At 37.3% G+C, this 18,197-nt stretch overlaps 1 protein-coding gene across 4 annotated transcripts in view; it reads left to right on the forward strand.

The window, feature by feature from the left end:
• The first annotated feature begins 542 nt into the window (after positions 1 to 542).
• cobl (cordon-bleu WH2 repeat protein) overlaps positions 543 to 18,197 on the forward strand; it is a 115,532-nt gene continuing 97,877 nt past the window's right edge. For all 4 annotated transcript variants that reach the window (XM_084385536.1, XM_084385540.1, XM_084385539.1 and 1 more), the window contains exons 1-2: positions 543 to 664; positions 1,000 to 1,131. In XM_084385536.1, coding sequence (XP_084241662.1) covers positions 1,097 to 1,131 — 35 coding nt within the window. In that variant the 5' untranslated portion in view covers positions 543 to 664; positions 1,000 to 1,096. The remainder of the gene's footprint in view (positions 665 to 999; positions 1,132 to 18,197) is intronic.

Genomic DNA, 18,197 nt, shown 5'->3' on the forward strand with positions numbered 1-18,197 from the left:
CCAAACTCCGTTATGCATAAATAGAAAACTGTAATGCGTTCTACATTAACATCGGTACGAGAGTATTTTATTCCCGAGTTTTACTTTGATATGGTTTGACTTACGTTTCCGAGAATCCTGCTTAAATAGACAGATGGCGGGGCGTATTAACGGCGAGTAGACCACAAGAGAATAACAAACGCTAGGGACGCTGGGAGTAAACACTATTTGAATATTAAGTGATGGCTTTTGTTGCAGCTTAACGGTTACCACAGTAAAATCCCGTTCATTAGCAGTTACACATTGGTATTACAAGAACACTACTGACAATTACATACATTGATTTAAAAAAAATTTATATAAAGACCATTCAAAAAGGTAATGACAAAAAACAACATATTGGCAGTCACGTTAATGCGAGCTGTCCATTAGATAATCGTTTTTAGGTGGTGAGAGAGTAATTTATTGACAGTCTCATTGTATCAATATTGTTTTCTCGTGCGCACTGTTCTCTCACTGTATCAATACTATTCTCTCGGGCGCGCTCTCGCGCTCAGAATTCCAGGCTACAGTTAAGCGCGGGCTCGAGAAGCCGCGGGAACGGCGCTGCCTGGTGGACGGATTAGAATAGAGGTCAGAAGAACTCCTGTGCCGTTTTTGTCCGCCTAGAAGAAGCCGAATCCACGTAAGTATTTCAGTGTTTTATATTATAGAGATATTTCGTTGGCGATATTCGTTTTGCTTTGGCGCTTAACTTTTCATGGCAATAACTGCGTTAAACTTTTTAGAGTTACGATCGTAGTCTCTGTTGTGTGGCAAGTGAAACATTTTAATGCCTTCATTTGTTTTCCTCATAAGTATGTAACGTAGCCTACACCAAACACTTGTCCAGATTGCGGTAAATGTAGGCTACAAGTTATCTGTGACCGTGACACATTGGTGCTGCTCAGCTGTGTTTCTTTGTTGAAGTGTTTTATCCTTGTTCTGCTAAAGTGTATTTTCATGTTCTTTTCTTTAAAGGTGACACTCGAATGTTTTTGAGGTATAATATACCAATGTCCCCGCCTGGACGTACGAGTGAATTGCGTTGATACAAAACGGATTTAGTTTATGACAGATGAATTTTGGAGACGCTACCATCAGACCTGTAGGGTGAGTGTATTATATTACTAAATGTTATCAAGGATTTCAATGATATAGCTACCTCTTCAATATGATGTAACACAACATCTATCTATCTATCTATCTATCTATCTATCTATCTATCTATCTATCTATCTATCTATCTATCTATCTATCTATCTATCTATCTATCTGTCTATGGACAGATGATGGTTCATATAGTGTGCCTATTTGAACAATTTCTCTTTTAAACTATCTTGACCACCTTATATATTTAAGCCACACATCAAATCTCTCATTAAACACATTTTATTTAGAGTGAAAGTATCCGGAAATGAGTTAGAAGTTTAAGGCAGGACATCCTGCACAGGGATGATAAAATCAGAGTATACACATTTAGAGGACTTGCATAAATTAGCACCCCAAATACTGATTTGGCAAATTCTGAAGTTTTTGGTTTTACTTGCATTACAGATCTGATCTACTGGTCTATAACACTCCACAAAAAAGTTGACAAGGCATTATTTGGCTTGTTGGTATAAAAGCTTTATTCTAACAGCTACATGAGAAGAGAGTTAACCAGGAAATGAAAACAAATAACTGCCCGGTCACCTGCTTTTGTGTTCCACCTCTCTCACCCTTTGTCAGCTCTGCTGTTGACTCAAAAGCTCATTATTCCATTTTACTGAACAACATGTTTGCATAGTATTTCTACATCAAAATTATGTACGTTAAACAGAAATTGCGCTATATATTTGGTATTATTAAAGTAAAGCATCATGAGAAGTAAACACAGGTGTGATATAAATTCCTCTCCAGTGGAATTGCTTTCTCACAGAAACTTCTGGTGATGGTAACATATCTCAGTAGCCATTTAAAAGTGTCCTCCCTCTGACAACACAACACAACAGTCTGTTTTGTGGATCTTACCCACAGCCCCCCTTTTTATGTAACCAGACCTCATTACATTGCTAAAGCAGTGGACGATTGTGGTTATTTAAAGCCTTACAGTTGTTGAGCATTCCTACTGCTATCTTCTCATTACTGTAGTAGGCCTATTCCTCTTACTTATCAGTATATTTGTGAGTTTTCAAATAAGATTCAGGATGAAGTATTTTTTTGTCTTGGTCTCAGGTTTGCAATTTGTCCATTGAGGATAAAATGGTTCAGTCTTTTAAAGCACAACTTTTACTCCAATTTATGTCTTCAGCATGAATATGTGAGTTTGTGTTTACTACGCTACTTACCATTTCTTTGAGAAGTGTATTTTGTTAAATGTTAATTAGCAGTTCAGACATTGAAATAGACCAGGTTACACTTTATGTTGATAGTCTACTTTAGACATTCTACTAAGTCATTTGCAAAATAGTAAAACCAACATGAAAAAAATCGTGATAAAATCACGAATCGTGATTTTCCTGAATAAAATCTTAGTATCATATTTTTTGCCATATCACAAAGGGTCACAAGGATTATTTTAATGATGTCTTTACTACCTTTTTTGGGCTTGAAAGTGGTAGTTGCAAAAGTTAATGGATGGACAGAAAGCTCTGCTTTATTTTGATGGTCCCCCAACATTTACTGACTGTAACTTTGTAAATGTCAACTTATTCTTCTAACTCTAACCGTAAACTAATAGTCTGCTAAAATGCTGAACGGGTCAGGATGTTTCCCCCATTGCATCCTATTGCATGTGGGTGTTTCGCTCTTAATTAGCAGCTAATTGTTTTCTTGCTCTATGAGGAATTCTTACTCCTGCTGGATCTCATTGTACAATTTATTATTTTGCACTAATATGTACAGTACATCAGAATACAATGTGTACAAGGCACAGTACAACAAAATGCACATAATCTGAAAAACAAGGTAGAAAAAAAACAGTTGTCTCTGTTCTACTTAAGGTCATCTGAAGTCCAAAGTGAGGTTTTTAGTCTTATTGAGATTAAGGCACATTCAATCAGTCAGTGTTGGGAGTTTTGGGTCAAACAGTATTGAAACAGTGAATTGAATGGCAGTATATTTATCAAATATGAGAAATTATTTGAGATAAAGGTTAAGTTTCACTAAGCATTTTTCTCGAATGACATCCAGGTAAAGAAAGAAAACAACAACCTGGAAAAAGAGGACAGTTTATGGCTGCACAATAAATCGTTTTAGCATTGATTTCATAGTGTGCGCAGCATGATCACAGCATGTGTGATGTCAAGTATAGGGATCGTAGTTGATCTGTGGACCTGGGAGAGAACAAAACTGCACAAAGGCTATTCCTAAAAAAAGGGATAATTCCAACTTTCCTAGGGCAATCTGAATCTGACGCTTCTAAATCAGAACCTCTAAGTATGTTTTATTATTTGTTAAAGTATTTGCTGTTCAAAATCAGAGTTTTGTGCAGTAGTAACGCATATTGTTTGTCGTTCTTACAATCATAAGTGCAGAGATGGATTTATGTTTACAAACATATCCTATATTCTCCATTTATAACTTGTACTTGCTGTTAAAGGAAGAGCGCGTCCACACGTCAAGTTCATGTGCGCATTCGCGTCTTTTTATGCAGATGTAAGATTACTTTTATGTTGTCTAAATCTATTAATCTCAAATAAGACACGTTTGGTTGAGTTCAACAACCAGCTAGCAAAACGCTGCAGTTAACCGACCGTTCATTCACTCTTCCGTTTGTTTAAATGCAATGTCCGACATTATTGACTGTCATTGGGTTATTTGAGACGGTCATATTCCTTTTAGATAGGCTTGATAGGCAAAAATCATTGATGATATTAGTAATACAGTAGTGTTATTTTGTTCCCGTTTTTTTAACAGTAAACCTATGTATTATGTAAACTTTTTTTCTCGTTGTGCGCATTCGAAAACGTGCAGTGATGATTGTAATCTCTTTCTATAATTTATTTAATTACCACCAATATACATGCTAAATTCAGCATTATAATGAGAACAGGATAGTGATAGAATGTTGTAAATTCTCTGTGCTGTAGTTGCCCGTGTATCAGCGCGCTGTTAAGGGAAGAGCACATCCAGAGTTTCCTTTTCAAACCATACAGTACACTGTAAAAAACGAGCACGCTCAAGTTTACATGCGCGTTTGAGTCCTTTTATGCAGATGCAAGTTGTAGAAAAAGACTTTTCCAATAGTGAAAAGTCTGGCTATGCAAGATTAGATTCCATGAGATGGAATACTCATTGTTGAACCCATAGTTCTATTGACACCACGGGCATAAACCTCAATTTGTTCGCCTCAGTGCACACTGCAGCTCATATTCCTGCTTTCCTATGTCAGTCTCGCTGTCACTGGTGCTTAAAATAGAGCCCACAACAGATAATCCTGTCTATCAGATGTACTAACCACTGCATCATACACCCTTCTCCCTGTTCACACCCACCACAATCCTCACTGAAGCTCGTAGACACACCCATATAAAACATGCTCCATGTCTAATGTTCTGAAAAGTTATATCTCTATTTTTGTTTTGAAATGATATTCCTTTTTAAGACTTACAAGTGTTCTTTTGAATATTTTCAGAGTTAAAAAGGCTTCACACAACTCATAAATGAGCGTGTCTCAAAGGCTGAAAGATGAGAGACAAGCTTTGCATATCTGGCACAGCACATGGTCTCTTAATATTAGCTCAACAAATATACCAGCTCTAGCACAAGCGTGGTTCATGTGTGGTCTGTTAGTGCATCATCAAGTGTGACGAGCTTGACCAACTTCATGTTTGTTCATGTGAACTTTACTGAATCCTTCACTTTTGAAGCACTGGAGGCAATGTAAGATCACAGTGGACAACCAGGATATTTTCAGTTGGATATTGCAAGTGATCCTAACTCACTGAAGTTGGGCTAACTTATTTGACCCTGATGGGAATGAGATATTGTAGCGTCTGCATCTTCTTTGGGCTGGCCTGATCGTCCTTGCGTTTTAGCTTGTTATGCCACGACTATTTTGGGAATCTGCTGTCTGGCAGTGTTTTCTGAGAACTGTTCAAAACTCAGTTCAACAGCCTCTATAGAGGCCACAGAACAACTTGTCTACAAGAAAGTTGGTCCGTCCTCCAAGACTAGTCTCATAGTCATTTTATTACCCCATAACTTGTTGTTATTCAGACAATGTTGTTTCTCATAGGATCAAGGTGCAGTAACATTGGCCTAATTTCAGATGACATTGAAGAGCACTGTGGAAAGTAGACGCTATTGGCACAGTTGTTCCAAACAAAAATGAAAATAAAAATGTTCACAAAAAATGTAACAAAAACTAAAATCTCTCAAGGCAACATTCTTACAGTCATGCACTGCACCCTTAAGTGTTCCAGAGTGAATAGGGCATAGTTATGTTTGCTTTTGAATGGAATTCGCCCATTAAATATAATGTTGAACTTTACTGTTATTGATCCCCTGTAACTATAGCAACTACTACAGATAATCTACTTCCATGCAGCCCATCTACAGTACATGACAAATAAAGTAAATTTTATCAGTAAGTTCAAACCTAAAGCCTATTTAAAAAGATTGCCTCAAATAAAAGACCACATAAGTCAGCACGTTAAGATATTTAATTATGTATTCACTTCGTTAGGATGTTGACATAGCAACTGTTCAAGTATCAAGTAAGTTTCCTTCATACATTTTTCTCCTTTAATCTGATATACAAAATTTCAAACCATATTGTGCCTCATTACCGATAGTATAACAAGCCTATAAGCAAGCTTAATTGTTATATTCTAGTTTATCATGACATAGTTAAAAAAGTTTTGTGTACACTTTCAAAATACTCCCTCACCTTGCTCATATTCCGAGTGGACATTTCTCTGAACCTGCTGTGAGAGCCATAGAGAAAACCAACGCATGCAAAATCTGCATGTAAAACGAAATTTTGTTTTCGGCTCCAGATATACACTTTTCCAAAAAATATATTCATTTTAAAATGTAACATTAACATGACTGTAATTTAAACATAGGCTTTGTAAAAACATAAACATTAAATGTGCAAAATAAATGTAAACTACTAATATTTCCAAGTTGACTAGCAACTGTATTGTTTAATCGACTAGTCGATATCCCTATAGTCTTTGCATAATAATGACTCTCTTTATAGATCTGTCCAACTCAAAGTATGGTTACATTATGTAATCGATGTGAAAAAGAGAAATATACAGTTACAAGCTCATTACCCAATTGTAATCTCTTAGAGGCTGGTAGATCTAGGCTGAAAACTGCAGCAGATTTCTGCAGAATTGGAATATCCATCATTCATAAAGTTCTACACATCTTCCATGCCTCTATCTCAGCTTTGTTTAATACATTTTTCTGTATTTAAGTGCATTTCAAATTCGGTCTGAACCTGTTCATGAGCAGACCCACAGCTCCTCAATTTTCTACAGGATTTTTTTCAGGGGGGGTGGTAGATCCCCCGAAACTAGTGTTGCGGAGCGGGCGTGGTGTAAAAGTTTTAAGTAATAAAAAATCATGTCTAATTAATTGAAATCATGAAACTTTTACAGGCCTGATAGCGCTTACTGATGTGGTTTAGTGAAAGCGTCTCTCAGATCTTGGGAATTGTCAGATCACGCGAGCGCGAACCTGATTTAAAAAAAAAAAAATTGTTTATTTTCGCAGACACGTCTGTACGCCGGACACTTTCTTTTTGTTTCCGGAAAATTTTGTCTGCGAAAAATAAAAAAATAAAAAAATCAGGTTCGCGTTCGCGTGATCTGACAATTCCCTAGATCTGAGAGGCGCTTTCACTAAACCACATCAGTAAGCCTACTTCAGCCAATCGGTAATAGGGTAGGGGCTGGTCTTGGGTTTTGGCCAATCAGATTGATTCAGCAGTCACTCCACGTGCAAATTTGTTTTGTGTTTCCCATACACTACGAATGTGTTTCCCTCACTGGTAGCACGAAACGTAGCCAAAGTCATGGAGTGGAGGATGCAGGCAGTGTGAAATCACAGCACCTTGCCAAGGGACTATTTATCAAAATATTTTCCCAGGGGAGCACACCCCTGGATCCCGCTTGACAATTATGTTGATCAGGGCATATATCTTGGCTTAGGGGGCCCGCTTACCTCCCATGGAAAAAGTTCAGGCTCAGGATATTTTTCTACTATCACCCCTGCTTTTATTATAAACAATTATTAAACTTATACAATATATATTTTTTTAATTCTATGTTAAAATTAAATTTCTTTCTTTTTTTTTTTTTTTTTTACACAAATTCGGTGTTGTTTTTTTCTGGTTATCAAATGAAGACAAAACATTAATTCAATTTCTTTTAATCATATGAAATTAAACAAACTTTTTTGTCAAACAACGTGCTGCACAATGAGCTTTACTGTTAAAATTAAAGAAAAATTTCGATTATTCCTTAAATTAAGTTTTGATCATATTTTTTTGTATTAGTGTTAGTATTATTATTACATTGAGACGTATCTAAATTCTACTTTATGTCAAGTTAAACCGAACTTTTATTTTGACAGGTTGGCGTGTAGACCTTTGAGTTTCTGTGTTTATGACATGACGATAGTTTTTCCTCAAATGAAGCGGTTAAATGCTCACAAAGTGACTTTCAGAGCGATTATTAAACTTATACAATATATATTTTTTTAATTCTATGTTAAAATTAAATTTCTTTCTTTTTTTTTTTTTTTTTTACACAAATTCGGTGTTGTTTTTTTCTGGTTATCAAATGAAGACAAAACATTAATTCAATTTCTTTTAATCATATGAAATTAAACAAACTTTTTTGTCAAACAACGTGCTGCACAATGAGCTTTACTGTTAAAATTAAAGAAAAATTTCGATTATTCCTTAAATTAAGTTTTGATCATATTTTTTTGTATTAGTGTTAGTATTATTATTACATTGAGACGTATCTAAATTCTACTTTATGTCAAGTTAAACCGAACTTTTATTTTGACAGGTTGGCGTGTAGACCTTTGAGTTTCTGTGTTTATGACATGACGATAGTTTTTCCTCAAATGAAGCGGTTAAATGCTCACAAAGTGACTTTCAGAGCGGATCTAGAGTCTGGAGATGAAGTTCATGCATTCGTGTCCTCTAAAAAACAGCTTGAGCGTCACACGTGCTTCAGCGTGTGTGTGAGGTAAATGAAATTCATTAACACAGAACATGTAGGATTCATATTTAAATATTCTTTTTGCGGTTTAACATTCACACACTAGTCTATCGGGATTTGATTTCAAGTGTACTGAACTGTTATATCGCGAAAATCACAGCCACTAAAGTTACTACATGGAGCTTGTGCGTCCATTTTCTTTTTTGGGGAATATATTTTTGTCATTCTTTCAGGGGGAAACATTGGTAGGGGAAACACTGCTCCTCTTGCATGTTTATTTGTTAAAGGTGCATTCAGTAGTTTGGTGCTAATTTAAAAATCATCACATGAATCCTCATGCTCATTGGCTGCCGCCTCTTTAGATATTATTGTGCTTTACCAGCGCAGACAACAGGGGAATCAGTACCTGTACAGCTAAAAAAAGAACAGTTCTAAAGTCAGAAGACAGAGAGAAAAAAAAGTGTAAACATCGATACGACAAACACTGGGTGGAAAGATTTGATGACGGGAAATATCCTGATAGGTATGGCAGTTGTTTATTGTGTACACCGATCTCTAAAACTTATAGTATTAGTGCAATTTACATACAACTCAGAGATAATCATGCTGATCCACATCGATAGATTGCAGTGAAGCATCTAATACCAGTTAAGGCATACTTCATTGTACACGTTCCATGCTCAAATCGCTCGCATATGTGCATGTGGACGGTGTGCGCCGAGTCGTCGACATCAGCATACTGATAATGAAATTAAATAACACAGACAGTTCGCTAACTCATAGACAAATCAGTAAGCTGAACGCTGAGTAAATAAACACTGGTTCCAGAATTGTGCTTTGAACTGAACCACAGTTTTTATTCCTAATTGCTGTGCAAAAACATTGTAAAGATGAAAGTCATAAAGGCAAGCAAAGCATACCACATCAACATTATTTAGCCACTGATAGTGAAATGCACCTCATACACTGTATAGATGACAAAGTGGAATATTTAGTTTATGACATATCTTTGAGCATTTTGCCTTTATTGGACAGGACAGCATGAGGAGAGATAGGATGCAATAGGGGTGGATAGAGGGGAACAGGATCGGGGAAGAACCTCAAGCCAGGAGCTCAAACTCAGGTTGATAGTCAGAGTACATTATTCTTAGTGATGTGCTGCTGACATTGTGAGCCAACTACACACTCCTGTAATTCTCGGACCCTAATTAGAGCATAGGTGGACGGATCATCCCGTGACGCACAGCAGACAGTGGGAGAGTGAGTGAAGCTCTGGCTAAATCCATGCTGGCATTGGATTGGGAGCTACTTTAAGACAGAGGCAGTTTGGGAATCGACCCATTCATTTTGCAGAAGGCCTTACTCTGCTGTCAGTGTTTCCCACAGGATTATGCGAGACTATGGGGGTGGACTATTATTATTATTATGATTATCATCCCAAAGACAGTAATATATTACTATTGTAATGCAACTGCACTGTAAAATCTCATAATAAGCATATAAATGATTTTACTTCACACTACAGTAGTAAAGTTTTAAGTCCATTGGTAACTATAAAATTGACTCTATTCTTCTCACGTTTGAGAAGTTTGTTTTAGTCCTTAAAGGTGCATTGCGCAAGTCTCTGAGTTTTTGCAGAACTATGCCCCCCTCTGGCGACACGCGAAACTGCAACCAGAGTTGTGCACGCGGTTACGTGGAGTTTGCGTTGGGGTTTGGGATGAACTAGAAGCCGGTCTCTTTGAATCCATCTTCTACTTTTGCAAAAGTCGCTTGAGTTGTCTTCGCTGATGCGGATAATGGCGGCGAATACACAAACCTGCCAGACATAACCAGGTGAGCGTGAACGCGCATGACGTCACGCCCAGTCGATTCCGTCCCGAATCCCTCTTATTTATTTTACTGTACGGGATTATAGAGGCAATCGCAGTGATCATAGAAGGGCTCATTCAGCCCATCAGGCAATTGTTTAAGCATGTATGGGTTAGAAAAACGGGTATTTTTAACATGAAAAGTTGCTTAATGCACCTTTAAAAAACGATTTCTTTAAAAGCAAATATCTCCCTTTGCTTTGAACTTTAAGCGTTGTAACTTTGCAGATGTTGTTTATGCTCAAACAGCAACATTACACACAAACTAAAGTTAGAAAAGTGAAATCATAATCAACCACCCCTTTAAGGTGATGCGTTCTAAAATAACGCTCACCTAGTGCAGGACATGCAATAAGTATTGTAGCATAGCAAGAATACAGACTAGTTTGCTGTTATTAGTACTGTAGTGTTATTTTGTGTTAAATGATTGTATTTGGGTTAGGTGGCTTAAGTTTTATTGTGACTGTTTTATGTAAATTTGTTGTGTTTTGTATTTAGACTACTTATATTTATTCAAAAATTTTTATATATTCAATTTGAAGAATTTTTTATTTGATTTTTTTCAATAAAAAAACGCTCTTTAATGTCATTCACCATCGTTTTGACTTTTGAGGCTCTCTTTTTTTAAAGTATCAGTTCAGGCACTGTTTAGGCACCAGTACCGAAAAAAACCCAAACGATACCTAACCCTATTGGTAATCAGTCAATAATCGTAGTTTACAATTCAATCTCGCTTTTAAATACGGTTGTAAATACAGCTCTGTATTATCAGTATGCTGTAATATGCTGTTTCTTTACTGTAGTTTACTGTTAGTTTGTAAACTGTGGTATAGCTGATTAGCTCAACTACTTTAAAGTATCAATAACCTTGTCATGATAAATGTACAGGCAGCTTCCCTAAAGATGCATTTGACTTTGAGTGACTTCTAGTGGTCGACCGATGTTGGTTTTTTGATGGCCGATGCCGATATCTTAGAGAGCAGGGTGGCCGATGGCCGATATAAAGCCGATATTTTTATATATATTTATTTTAATCAATATTTAATAAATTAGAAATAAATTAGAAAACAAATCTTAATAAACATGCTTTTATACTTTAGATGGCAACTTCTTGAATCTGCAATCCTATTACAGTATTTTTCACAAAGTAATTGTTTAGAAATATATGAATATGTGAATAAAAAGAAAGTAAACACTGTAACAGGGCACTCAGTAAACTGGTAATTTTGTGCTGGTAATCATATTTTTTCAAATAAAGACAAGGTAACGCTAATTTTACATACAGCACAGTGAAAACGATATGAATATGACACAGTTGGCAACTGGTTATATATCAGCATATTTTAAAATGAAGGATTTAAAGTTTTTCGATCGCGTCTCCTGTGAAGCTGATCTTCTGTTCGCATTCACTCACTTCGCACGGACCGACCGTCACTCGCAGACAGTAATGCACACTTCACAAGATATCACAGCTGGATTCAATTAAATCTGCAAGGTTTGTGAAATTAAATGTTTATTAGATATTCAGAGATTTGTTTAAATGACGTAGGCTAACGTTAGATGCGCATTTGCTGAATGTTGACGGCAAATGAGAAAGTATTTTAGCCTGATTGTTTGCCTTTTCTGTTACAAATAATATTAAAGCAAACGCTTTACTCCACTTACTTCGCATAAGTTACCATTTACTTTCTTTGTTTACCAGTTCTGTCTAACAAAGTATTAGATATGACTGACAGAGATCGTAAATTAATGAAGACGGAGAATGTGAGTGAGCGCTGTTTGATCTGAGGAGCTGCCGTTGCCGTTCTCTCTGGTGTTCTCAGCGGCGCCCGTCAAAATAAAAGTCCGGAGCGCCGTCAAAATAAAAGTCCCGCTTCCAACACATCGGCCAATCAGAAAAACTTATCGGCCGATGCCGATATTTCAAAAATGCCAAATATCGGCCGATATATCGGCCCTGGCGATATATCGGTCGACCACTAGTCACTTCAGGCTGGAAGATGTGACTTTTTTTTTTTTTTTTTTTTCTTCTATAAAACTTCACCATTGACTGTTTAACAGGATCTTGAGATGATAGTGTTATATAAATTATAAATTCAGCTCCAATTCAATTCCTGCTGCACTTGTTCTTATTTTTGCTATTTTTAAGACAGAATAGCACCTTTACCCATCTATTCTCTCACTCTCCTTTTTTCCATCATCTTTTTCTTCTCTCTGGAGAGAGGGGGTAATTGGCCCCAGAACCCCAGAGTGTGTTTGTACCACAGGGCCTGAGTTTTCTGTCTCCCTGGAGAACAGACTGTGTTTGTTCCTACAGTCATGGAACTTAAAGACTGCCTGCTGTCTCTTTCCATCTGTGGGTGTTAGGATTGAGAAAGAAAGGCATTGTGGAGTAGACTGAGGGCTTGAGGAGAGTCCTATATGTCCTGTTATGAACACCCTGTTACCTAGAGATGGGTATCGTTAAGGTTTTAACAGTATTACTACTCTTACTGAGACTGCTTATCGATCCGGTACTTTAACAGTATTCTTATTGGTTCTTTTTGTTGTATTAAAGGGTAACTCAACCCCTGGTCAGAGCCTGACTCCACCCACTGGCAATATTTGAAAAATGCTAGAAAACTGGGCAGAGCTCAGCGGAGATAGAGGGGACGAACCCTTGGTTGCTGAGCAGGGGGGCGTGCACCTGAGACCCGCGTTTAAATAGCGCACGCTCTCTGTAGGCATGTTTACATGTAATGAGTTGCCATGAGCAGGGGCGGAGCTACGTGGTGGCCAGGGGGGGCCACGGCCACCACTGGTCAAGGCTCGGCCCCCCCAAACTCACGGCCCCACCCCCAGTCTGTGGAGGGGGAAAATAAATTTAAGTTAAAGAAAAAAAACCTTCTGAGTTTAAATAAATACTCATAAATAAATACTCGACCCCCGCTGAGTGAACAGGAGGGCGCGAGGGGCGGATTCGCTTTCTGTACATAAGAAAGCTCATCTGCCGCCAGAGCCGGGATTCGGACACGGGTCTCTGGCGCGAAAAAGCTTAGATTTCACCACTGAGCCACAGGGGAAGATACATCATTTTACCGTTAGAGTGAATATAGAAGAGAGCGTCATATTTTGTGTTGGCGTTTGTTTGTAGGTGTGCATGCTTTGTTTATAACAGACTAAAACACTCTATTTCCACCTTTCGCCGATGAGTGACGCAGATTTGAAAACTCACTCAGCAAACAAACAAAAACACAATTATGAAAAATAAATAGAATATTGCACTTAAAATGCCATGGTTTACATAAATAAATTATCGCCTAAAAATGACAATTCATATTGTGTCTTTCTGTCATTTGCACTAAAAAATCCCCGTCTCATGACACATCGCACTCGCACATTATCTAAGCCAGTGGTTCTCAAAGTGTGGTACCGTGTGGTCCTAGGCTCTATCTAGTGGTAACGTTACGCAGAGGAAACACTGAATTTCGATCTCATCGGTGTGAGTAGAACGTGATCAACTGCTAAATTCAAACTGTGCTTTTTTTCCCCAACTAACGTGATCATTATAAAGGCGAGTCAATGCTTTAGCTAACAAATTTGTGAATATTTTGAATAAAAATAAATAAATAAAAGCAGATCATCAGTATGTATTGAGTGGTTGTGGTTGATTGTGGTCGTGTGACGACACGTCACCATGGAAACAAAGTGATACGATCTATAACGGTCGCCTTGAAAAGCTTACACTTGGGAGCAGCTGATTTTTTTTAACTTAACTAAGTGTGTGAAAAGGTTAAATATAAGTGAATGTTAGGTGGATTATTAAATTATGAAAAGTTCAAAACTGCTATTGTGGCTTCAATCTGGCAAGAAAAGTTTGGATCAAGTGTTGATGTTAAAACTGTGTTGTTACAATGTTTAAAGTGGCTGACAACAATACATATTCTTATTATAAATAAAACTGCCTGTTTTTTTAGCTGTGCATAACTGTAGCTGAATAGTTAGGCCTACTATGCTACTGTATTTTAATATTGATCATTATGGTGGTACTTGGAGAGCCAAATATTTTCTGAGGTGGTAGTCTACTTGGTGTAAAAAGTTTGAGAACCACTGATCTAAGCACCCATCCCAATAACATGGATTATCAATAAGACATTATTAGTGTCCATAAGGAAGTTCAATCCATTGTTTATGGCCTGACGAGCCGCGGGAAAACCGCTACTCTGAGTGAGTTTTAAAATAGTAGTTTTTGACAATCAAGTGCCACCCCAAATAAAAGACTGGCCCAAGCTGGCCCCCCCAGAAATAATGTCCTGGCTACGCCCCTGGCCATGAGAACGACTGACATCTCTATCTTTTCATACAGATTACATAAACAGAATATAAGTTTTCGTTTTGAATTAGATCATTTAATAGCAGAGACGTAAATGTTTATAAAAAATATATTGCTTATGCCTGTGTGACTAGTATTCGCTGAGTTTTGTTTAAGTTTAGAGACGTGCTTCAGAAAAAAAGTTCAAGGAGACGGGGAGGCAGAAAGCACACCCTGTTTATTTGTTTTATTTTACAAAAGCACAATGTTTTTTTTTCGACTGTAAGTGGACGCATAAAAAAGTAGACATTTAACAGTTTATTTTTTCATATTTCTTAAGTCTGTATGACCATAAATGACGGAGTATTTTAAGTCTAATTTGCTGCTATGTGACACTGACAAAATCCAGCAAAACGCGCCGGCGCATTTGTCGACCCCCAGAGGGTTAACTTTAGCCTAATAGGAAGGAACATAAATTGTGATTAAAAATATATGCCCACTCACATCAGGACGCCGCTGCGGTGGTGGAGTCCATGCAGGCGGAGCAGCGTTTGGCACTGCGTCGCTTTTCAACGCGAGCTGTTTGGAGAAGCCCATTTTACCTAGGCTACGCAAAATAATCTAAATAAATATACTATATAAATGCTATGCTAACTAGATGCTAATATACGCTATCCTGATCATTTTCAATTCTCGCAATTCCAACTACTGACTCGCTACATTTGTTTTGACGGAACAAAATGCTTTTATACCAGGGGCAACCAAGGGCGTGGTGAGCTGGTGCCCTCTTATGTCACAGGGCACCATAACTTCCAATAGGAAAATTCAACTGCAGTAGCCAACGTTCAACCTGAAGAGGGCAGCACTTAGACGTTTTTACGCCATATATTGTAGAATTAAAACACTTACTATACCCAAATGTCAAAAAATTTACTTGAATCAATGAACAGCACTAATAAAGTCACAGTCTTACAGGTCATTAACTAAAAAAAAGTTATTTTAGGGTTTAGTTACCCTTTAAAAAAAGGGGAAAAAATTATTTAGAACATAATTAATATTGCTTTATTTAAAAAAAAAGTAAAATAAATATTTATAGCAAAAGAAACAGCAATGCTTTAACAAAACTAATAAAATATCTATTTGTTTATGCAGCAGGGTGCAGGCTTTTTTGTGTTTTATATACAGAAGATATAGGACACGAAAAGCAAAAACAAAGTACAAACACATGGTCAAACAAAAAAAGTCTACACTAAAATAAAGATTCAAATTATTTACACAATGCTTTAATTTCAGGAAGGTCTACTAACATTACGTACTGTTCAGGTAAGTAATATGGCCTAAAAAGTAATCACGTAAAATAACACTGCATAGTTGATCATAGATAGATTAAAGGGTAACTCTCGGCAAAATTGAACCTAGGCTCTTTTTGTCAAACTTTCGTGTAAAATAATAATTAGAATGGAAATACCACTTTTAAGATTGACCGTATTTTCGTTTTAGGTCAAAATGCCTTTTGAATGGGAGTGCATGGGGCACTACTATGATAGCATCAAAATTGCTATTTTTAAAACACTAAGAAGGCTCGACACAACATAAAACTGTGCTCGAAGTATCACCAGGGGCTCTACACATGAACTTGAGCATTGACTACATTGTTTGTGTACACAAAGTTTACTAAAAAGAAAGGTTTTGTACGACTCACTTTATTAATTAGTGTTTCCGGTGGCTGGAATTTTGTCAGTCAAAAGTAGTTGATCTCCGACGCGTTTCCCAACAGTAGAGACTGCGTTTTACCACAATCACCGATTATGCTGATTCTGACGTTATACGTTTGGGTTTTTAGGGAGAAATGACAGCGTACTGCTGTGAAGGGAAGGAAATTGCGCTAGACAGAATGCAGCTATAGTTTTTAATGGTTTTACGTCCAACATCTTCTTTTTATAATCACTGGAAGCCAAAATCGAAATCTAAAATAAAATTTGTTTAATATCACAGATCCAAAGTGTAACCATACGTTTCAATGTTTAGTTCTGTCATCCATCGTGACTCATTTAGCAGGGCTGTTGTGTTGTCTGCACTCTGGCTCCGTGGGAGATCTCTCTCTCTCTCTCTCTCTCTCTCCTGGACTGCGATTAGCAAAAATGCATCACAGACAAAGGGTTTAATATTTTTATATAGAGTGGTTGGTCCATCCATACCGGTACCTCAACAGATTTCTTTACTGGAATAACCTGATATTATTATGAAATAACTTTTTATGATTTTCTTATTTTCTCATAAAATTATACTTGTATATACTTATATTTGAGTAGTTTGTGGGCTGTAAAGACAGACTGAAAATGGTTTCTTCCTCGATCTCAAAAAAAAATTTCAGCCAACTATTGAGTTATGAACATTGAATGGCTTTCTTGAGATACATGTAACATTACATGACATTGTTTACAAGCTGTTTTTTATGTCTTTCCCCAAAATGATGAGGTAAAAAAAAAGAAAAAAAGAAACCTACACATGGATGAATCATTCACAATAAGATCAATAACAATAGATAGGGTGAGATTTCCATTCATGCCTACTTTAATGTTTATGTGGTGGAGCATACAGATCACAACAGGACAGCTTTTACCAGTGTTAGTGTCGTCAGGATGGTAGCATTTCTGTGAGCTGTTTATAGTTCCTCAAAAGACTGGGAGCTTTAACCTCAGCAGGAAAAGGGTGAGGCTTTCTGACAGTGAAATGGCACTGTAACCAGATCAAGGGCAGATGCAGTGCCAGCAAGCTTCATGCTTAGCAACGGCAAACAAACGCTGGTAAAGAGATGAATGTCCCTCCAGATTCACCAATTGTCTTGGTCATTCACACTTTGCGTGAGGCATACATTTGCAGCTGCTTGGGTGTGGTCTCTCTCTCTCTCTCTCTCCCCCTCCCTCCCCCCCCCCCCCTCCCCCCTCCCCCCTCCCCCCCTCGGGTATAAAAATAGGTTGCTATGTGAACACCATGGCTCCACAGAGGCATGTGCCTGTTGTTACACCCTGCTGATCTGCTGAGGGTGAGGGAACTCGTTTTCTCAATGGAGCAATGCACACCAAAACTCAAGGGATAGAGTTTTGCGATATGGACCTTGACTGTGAGAGATTTAAATCTGACAAAACTGTTCAGTCATTTCTAGAGCTTTTGTTTATATTCATACTGATATAAATGTATTTTAAAAGGGCAACACATATGGGCATATTTAAGTAACTTAACTAACTTTATGTATCTAGCATCATTCAAGCAAAATGAATACCACTTCGTTTGCTTACCTTTTAAAAGGCAATAGTCAACATGTTTAGTCACTGATCTCTGGAAATAATGGCTTAAATAGATCCACACTCACAATGGCCTTTCCTGAAAGAGAACAGCAAACACTCTGGATCCTTCAGGTTGAATCCCATTGTTTGCTCTGAGCTAAAACAGAAAAGCCCAAACAACAGCAGGATTAATGTGGCCTAATAAAGGTGCTATTGTTTGCTGTGCTGTTCAGTTCACTAGAGCAGTGGTTCTCAACTGGTTTGACCATGGGACCCATGTTTTCCCATGGTCATCAAGCCGTGACCCACTTAAAAAAATAATATATGTATATATATATAAATTAGTTAAAAAAAAAAAAAACAGCAAATTTATTTCACAAAAATTGTTGACACACATACAAGTACCATCCTCCTTTACTTAACACATAAATTGTAAGAATATGACTAATACTGATGAATACACAGTAGGCCTATAAGGTAAGGCTTTAAATAGCAGTCCCAAACTAGTTTTTGTTAATACAATTAAGTTGGTATGAGCCACCACAGTCATCTCAAAATA

The sequence above is a fragment of the Rutilus rutilus genome (genome assembly GCF_951802725.1).
Source record: "Rutilus rutilus genome assembly, chromosome: 17".
Taxonomy (NCBI): domain Eukaryota; kingdom Metazoa; phylum Chordata; class Actinopteri; order Cypriniformes; family Leuciscidae; genus Rutilus; species Rutilus rutilus.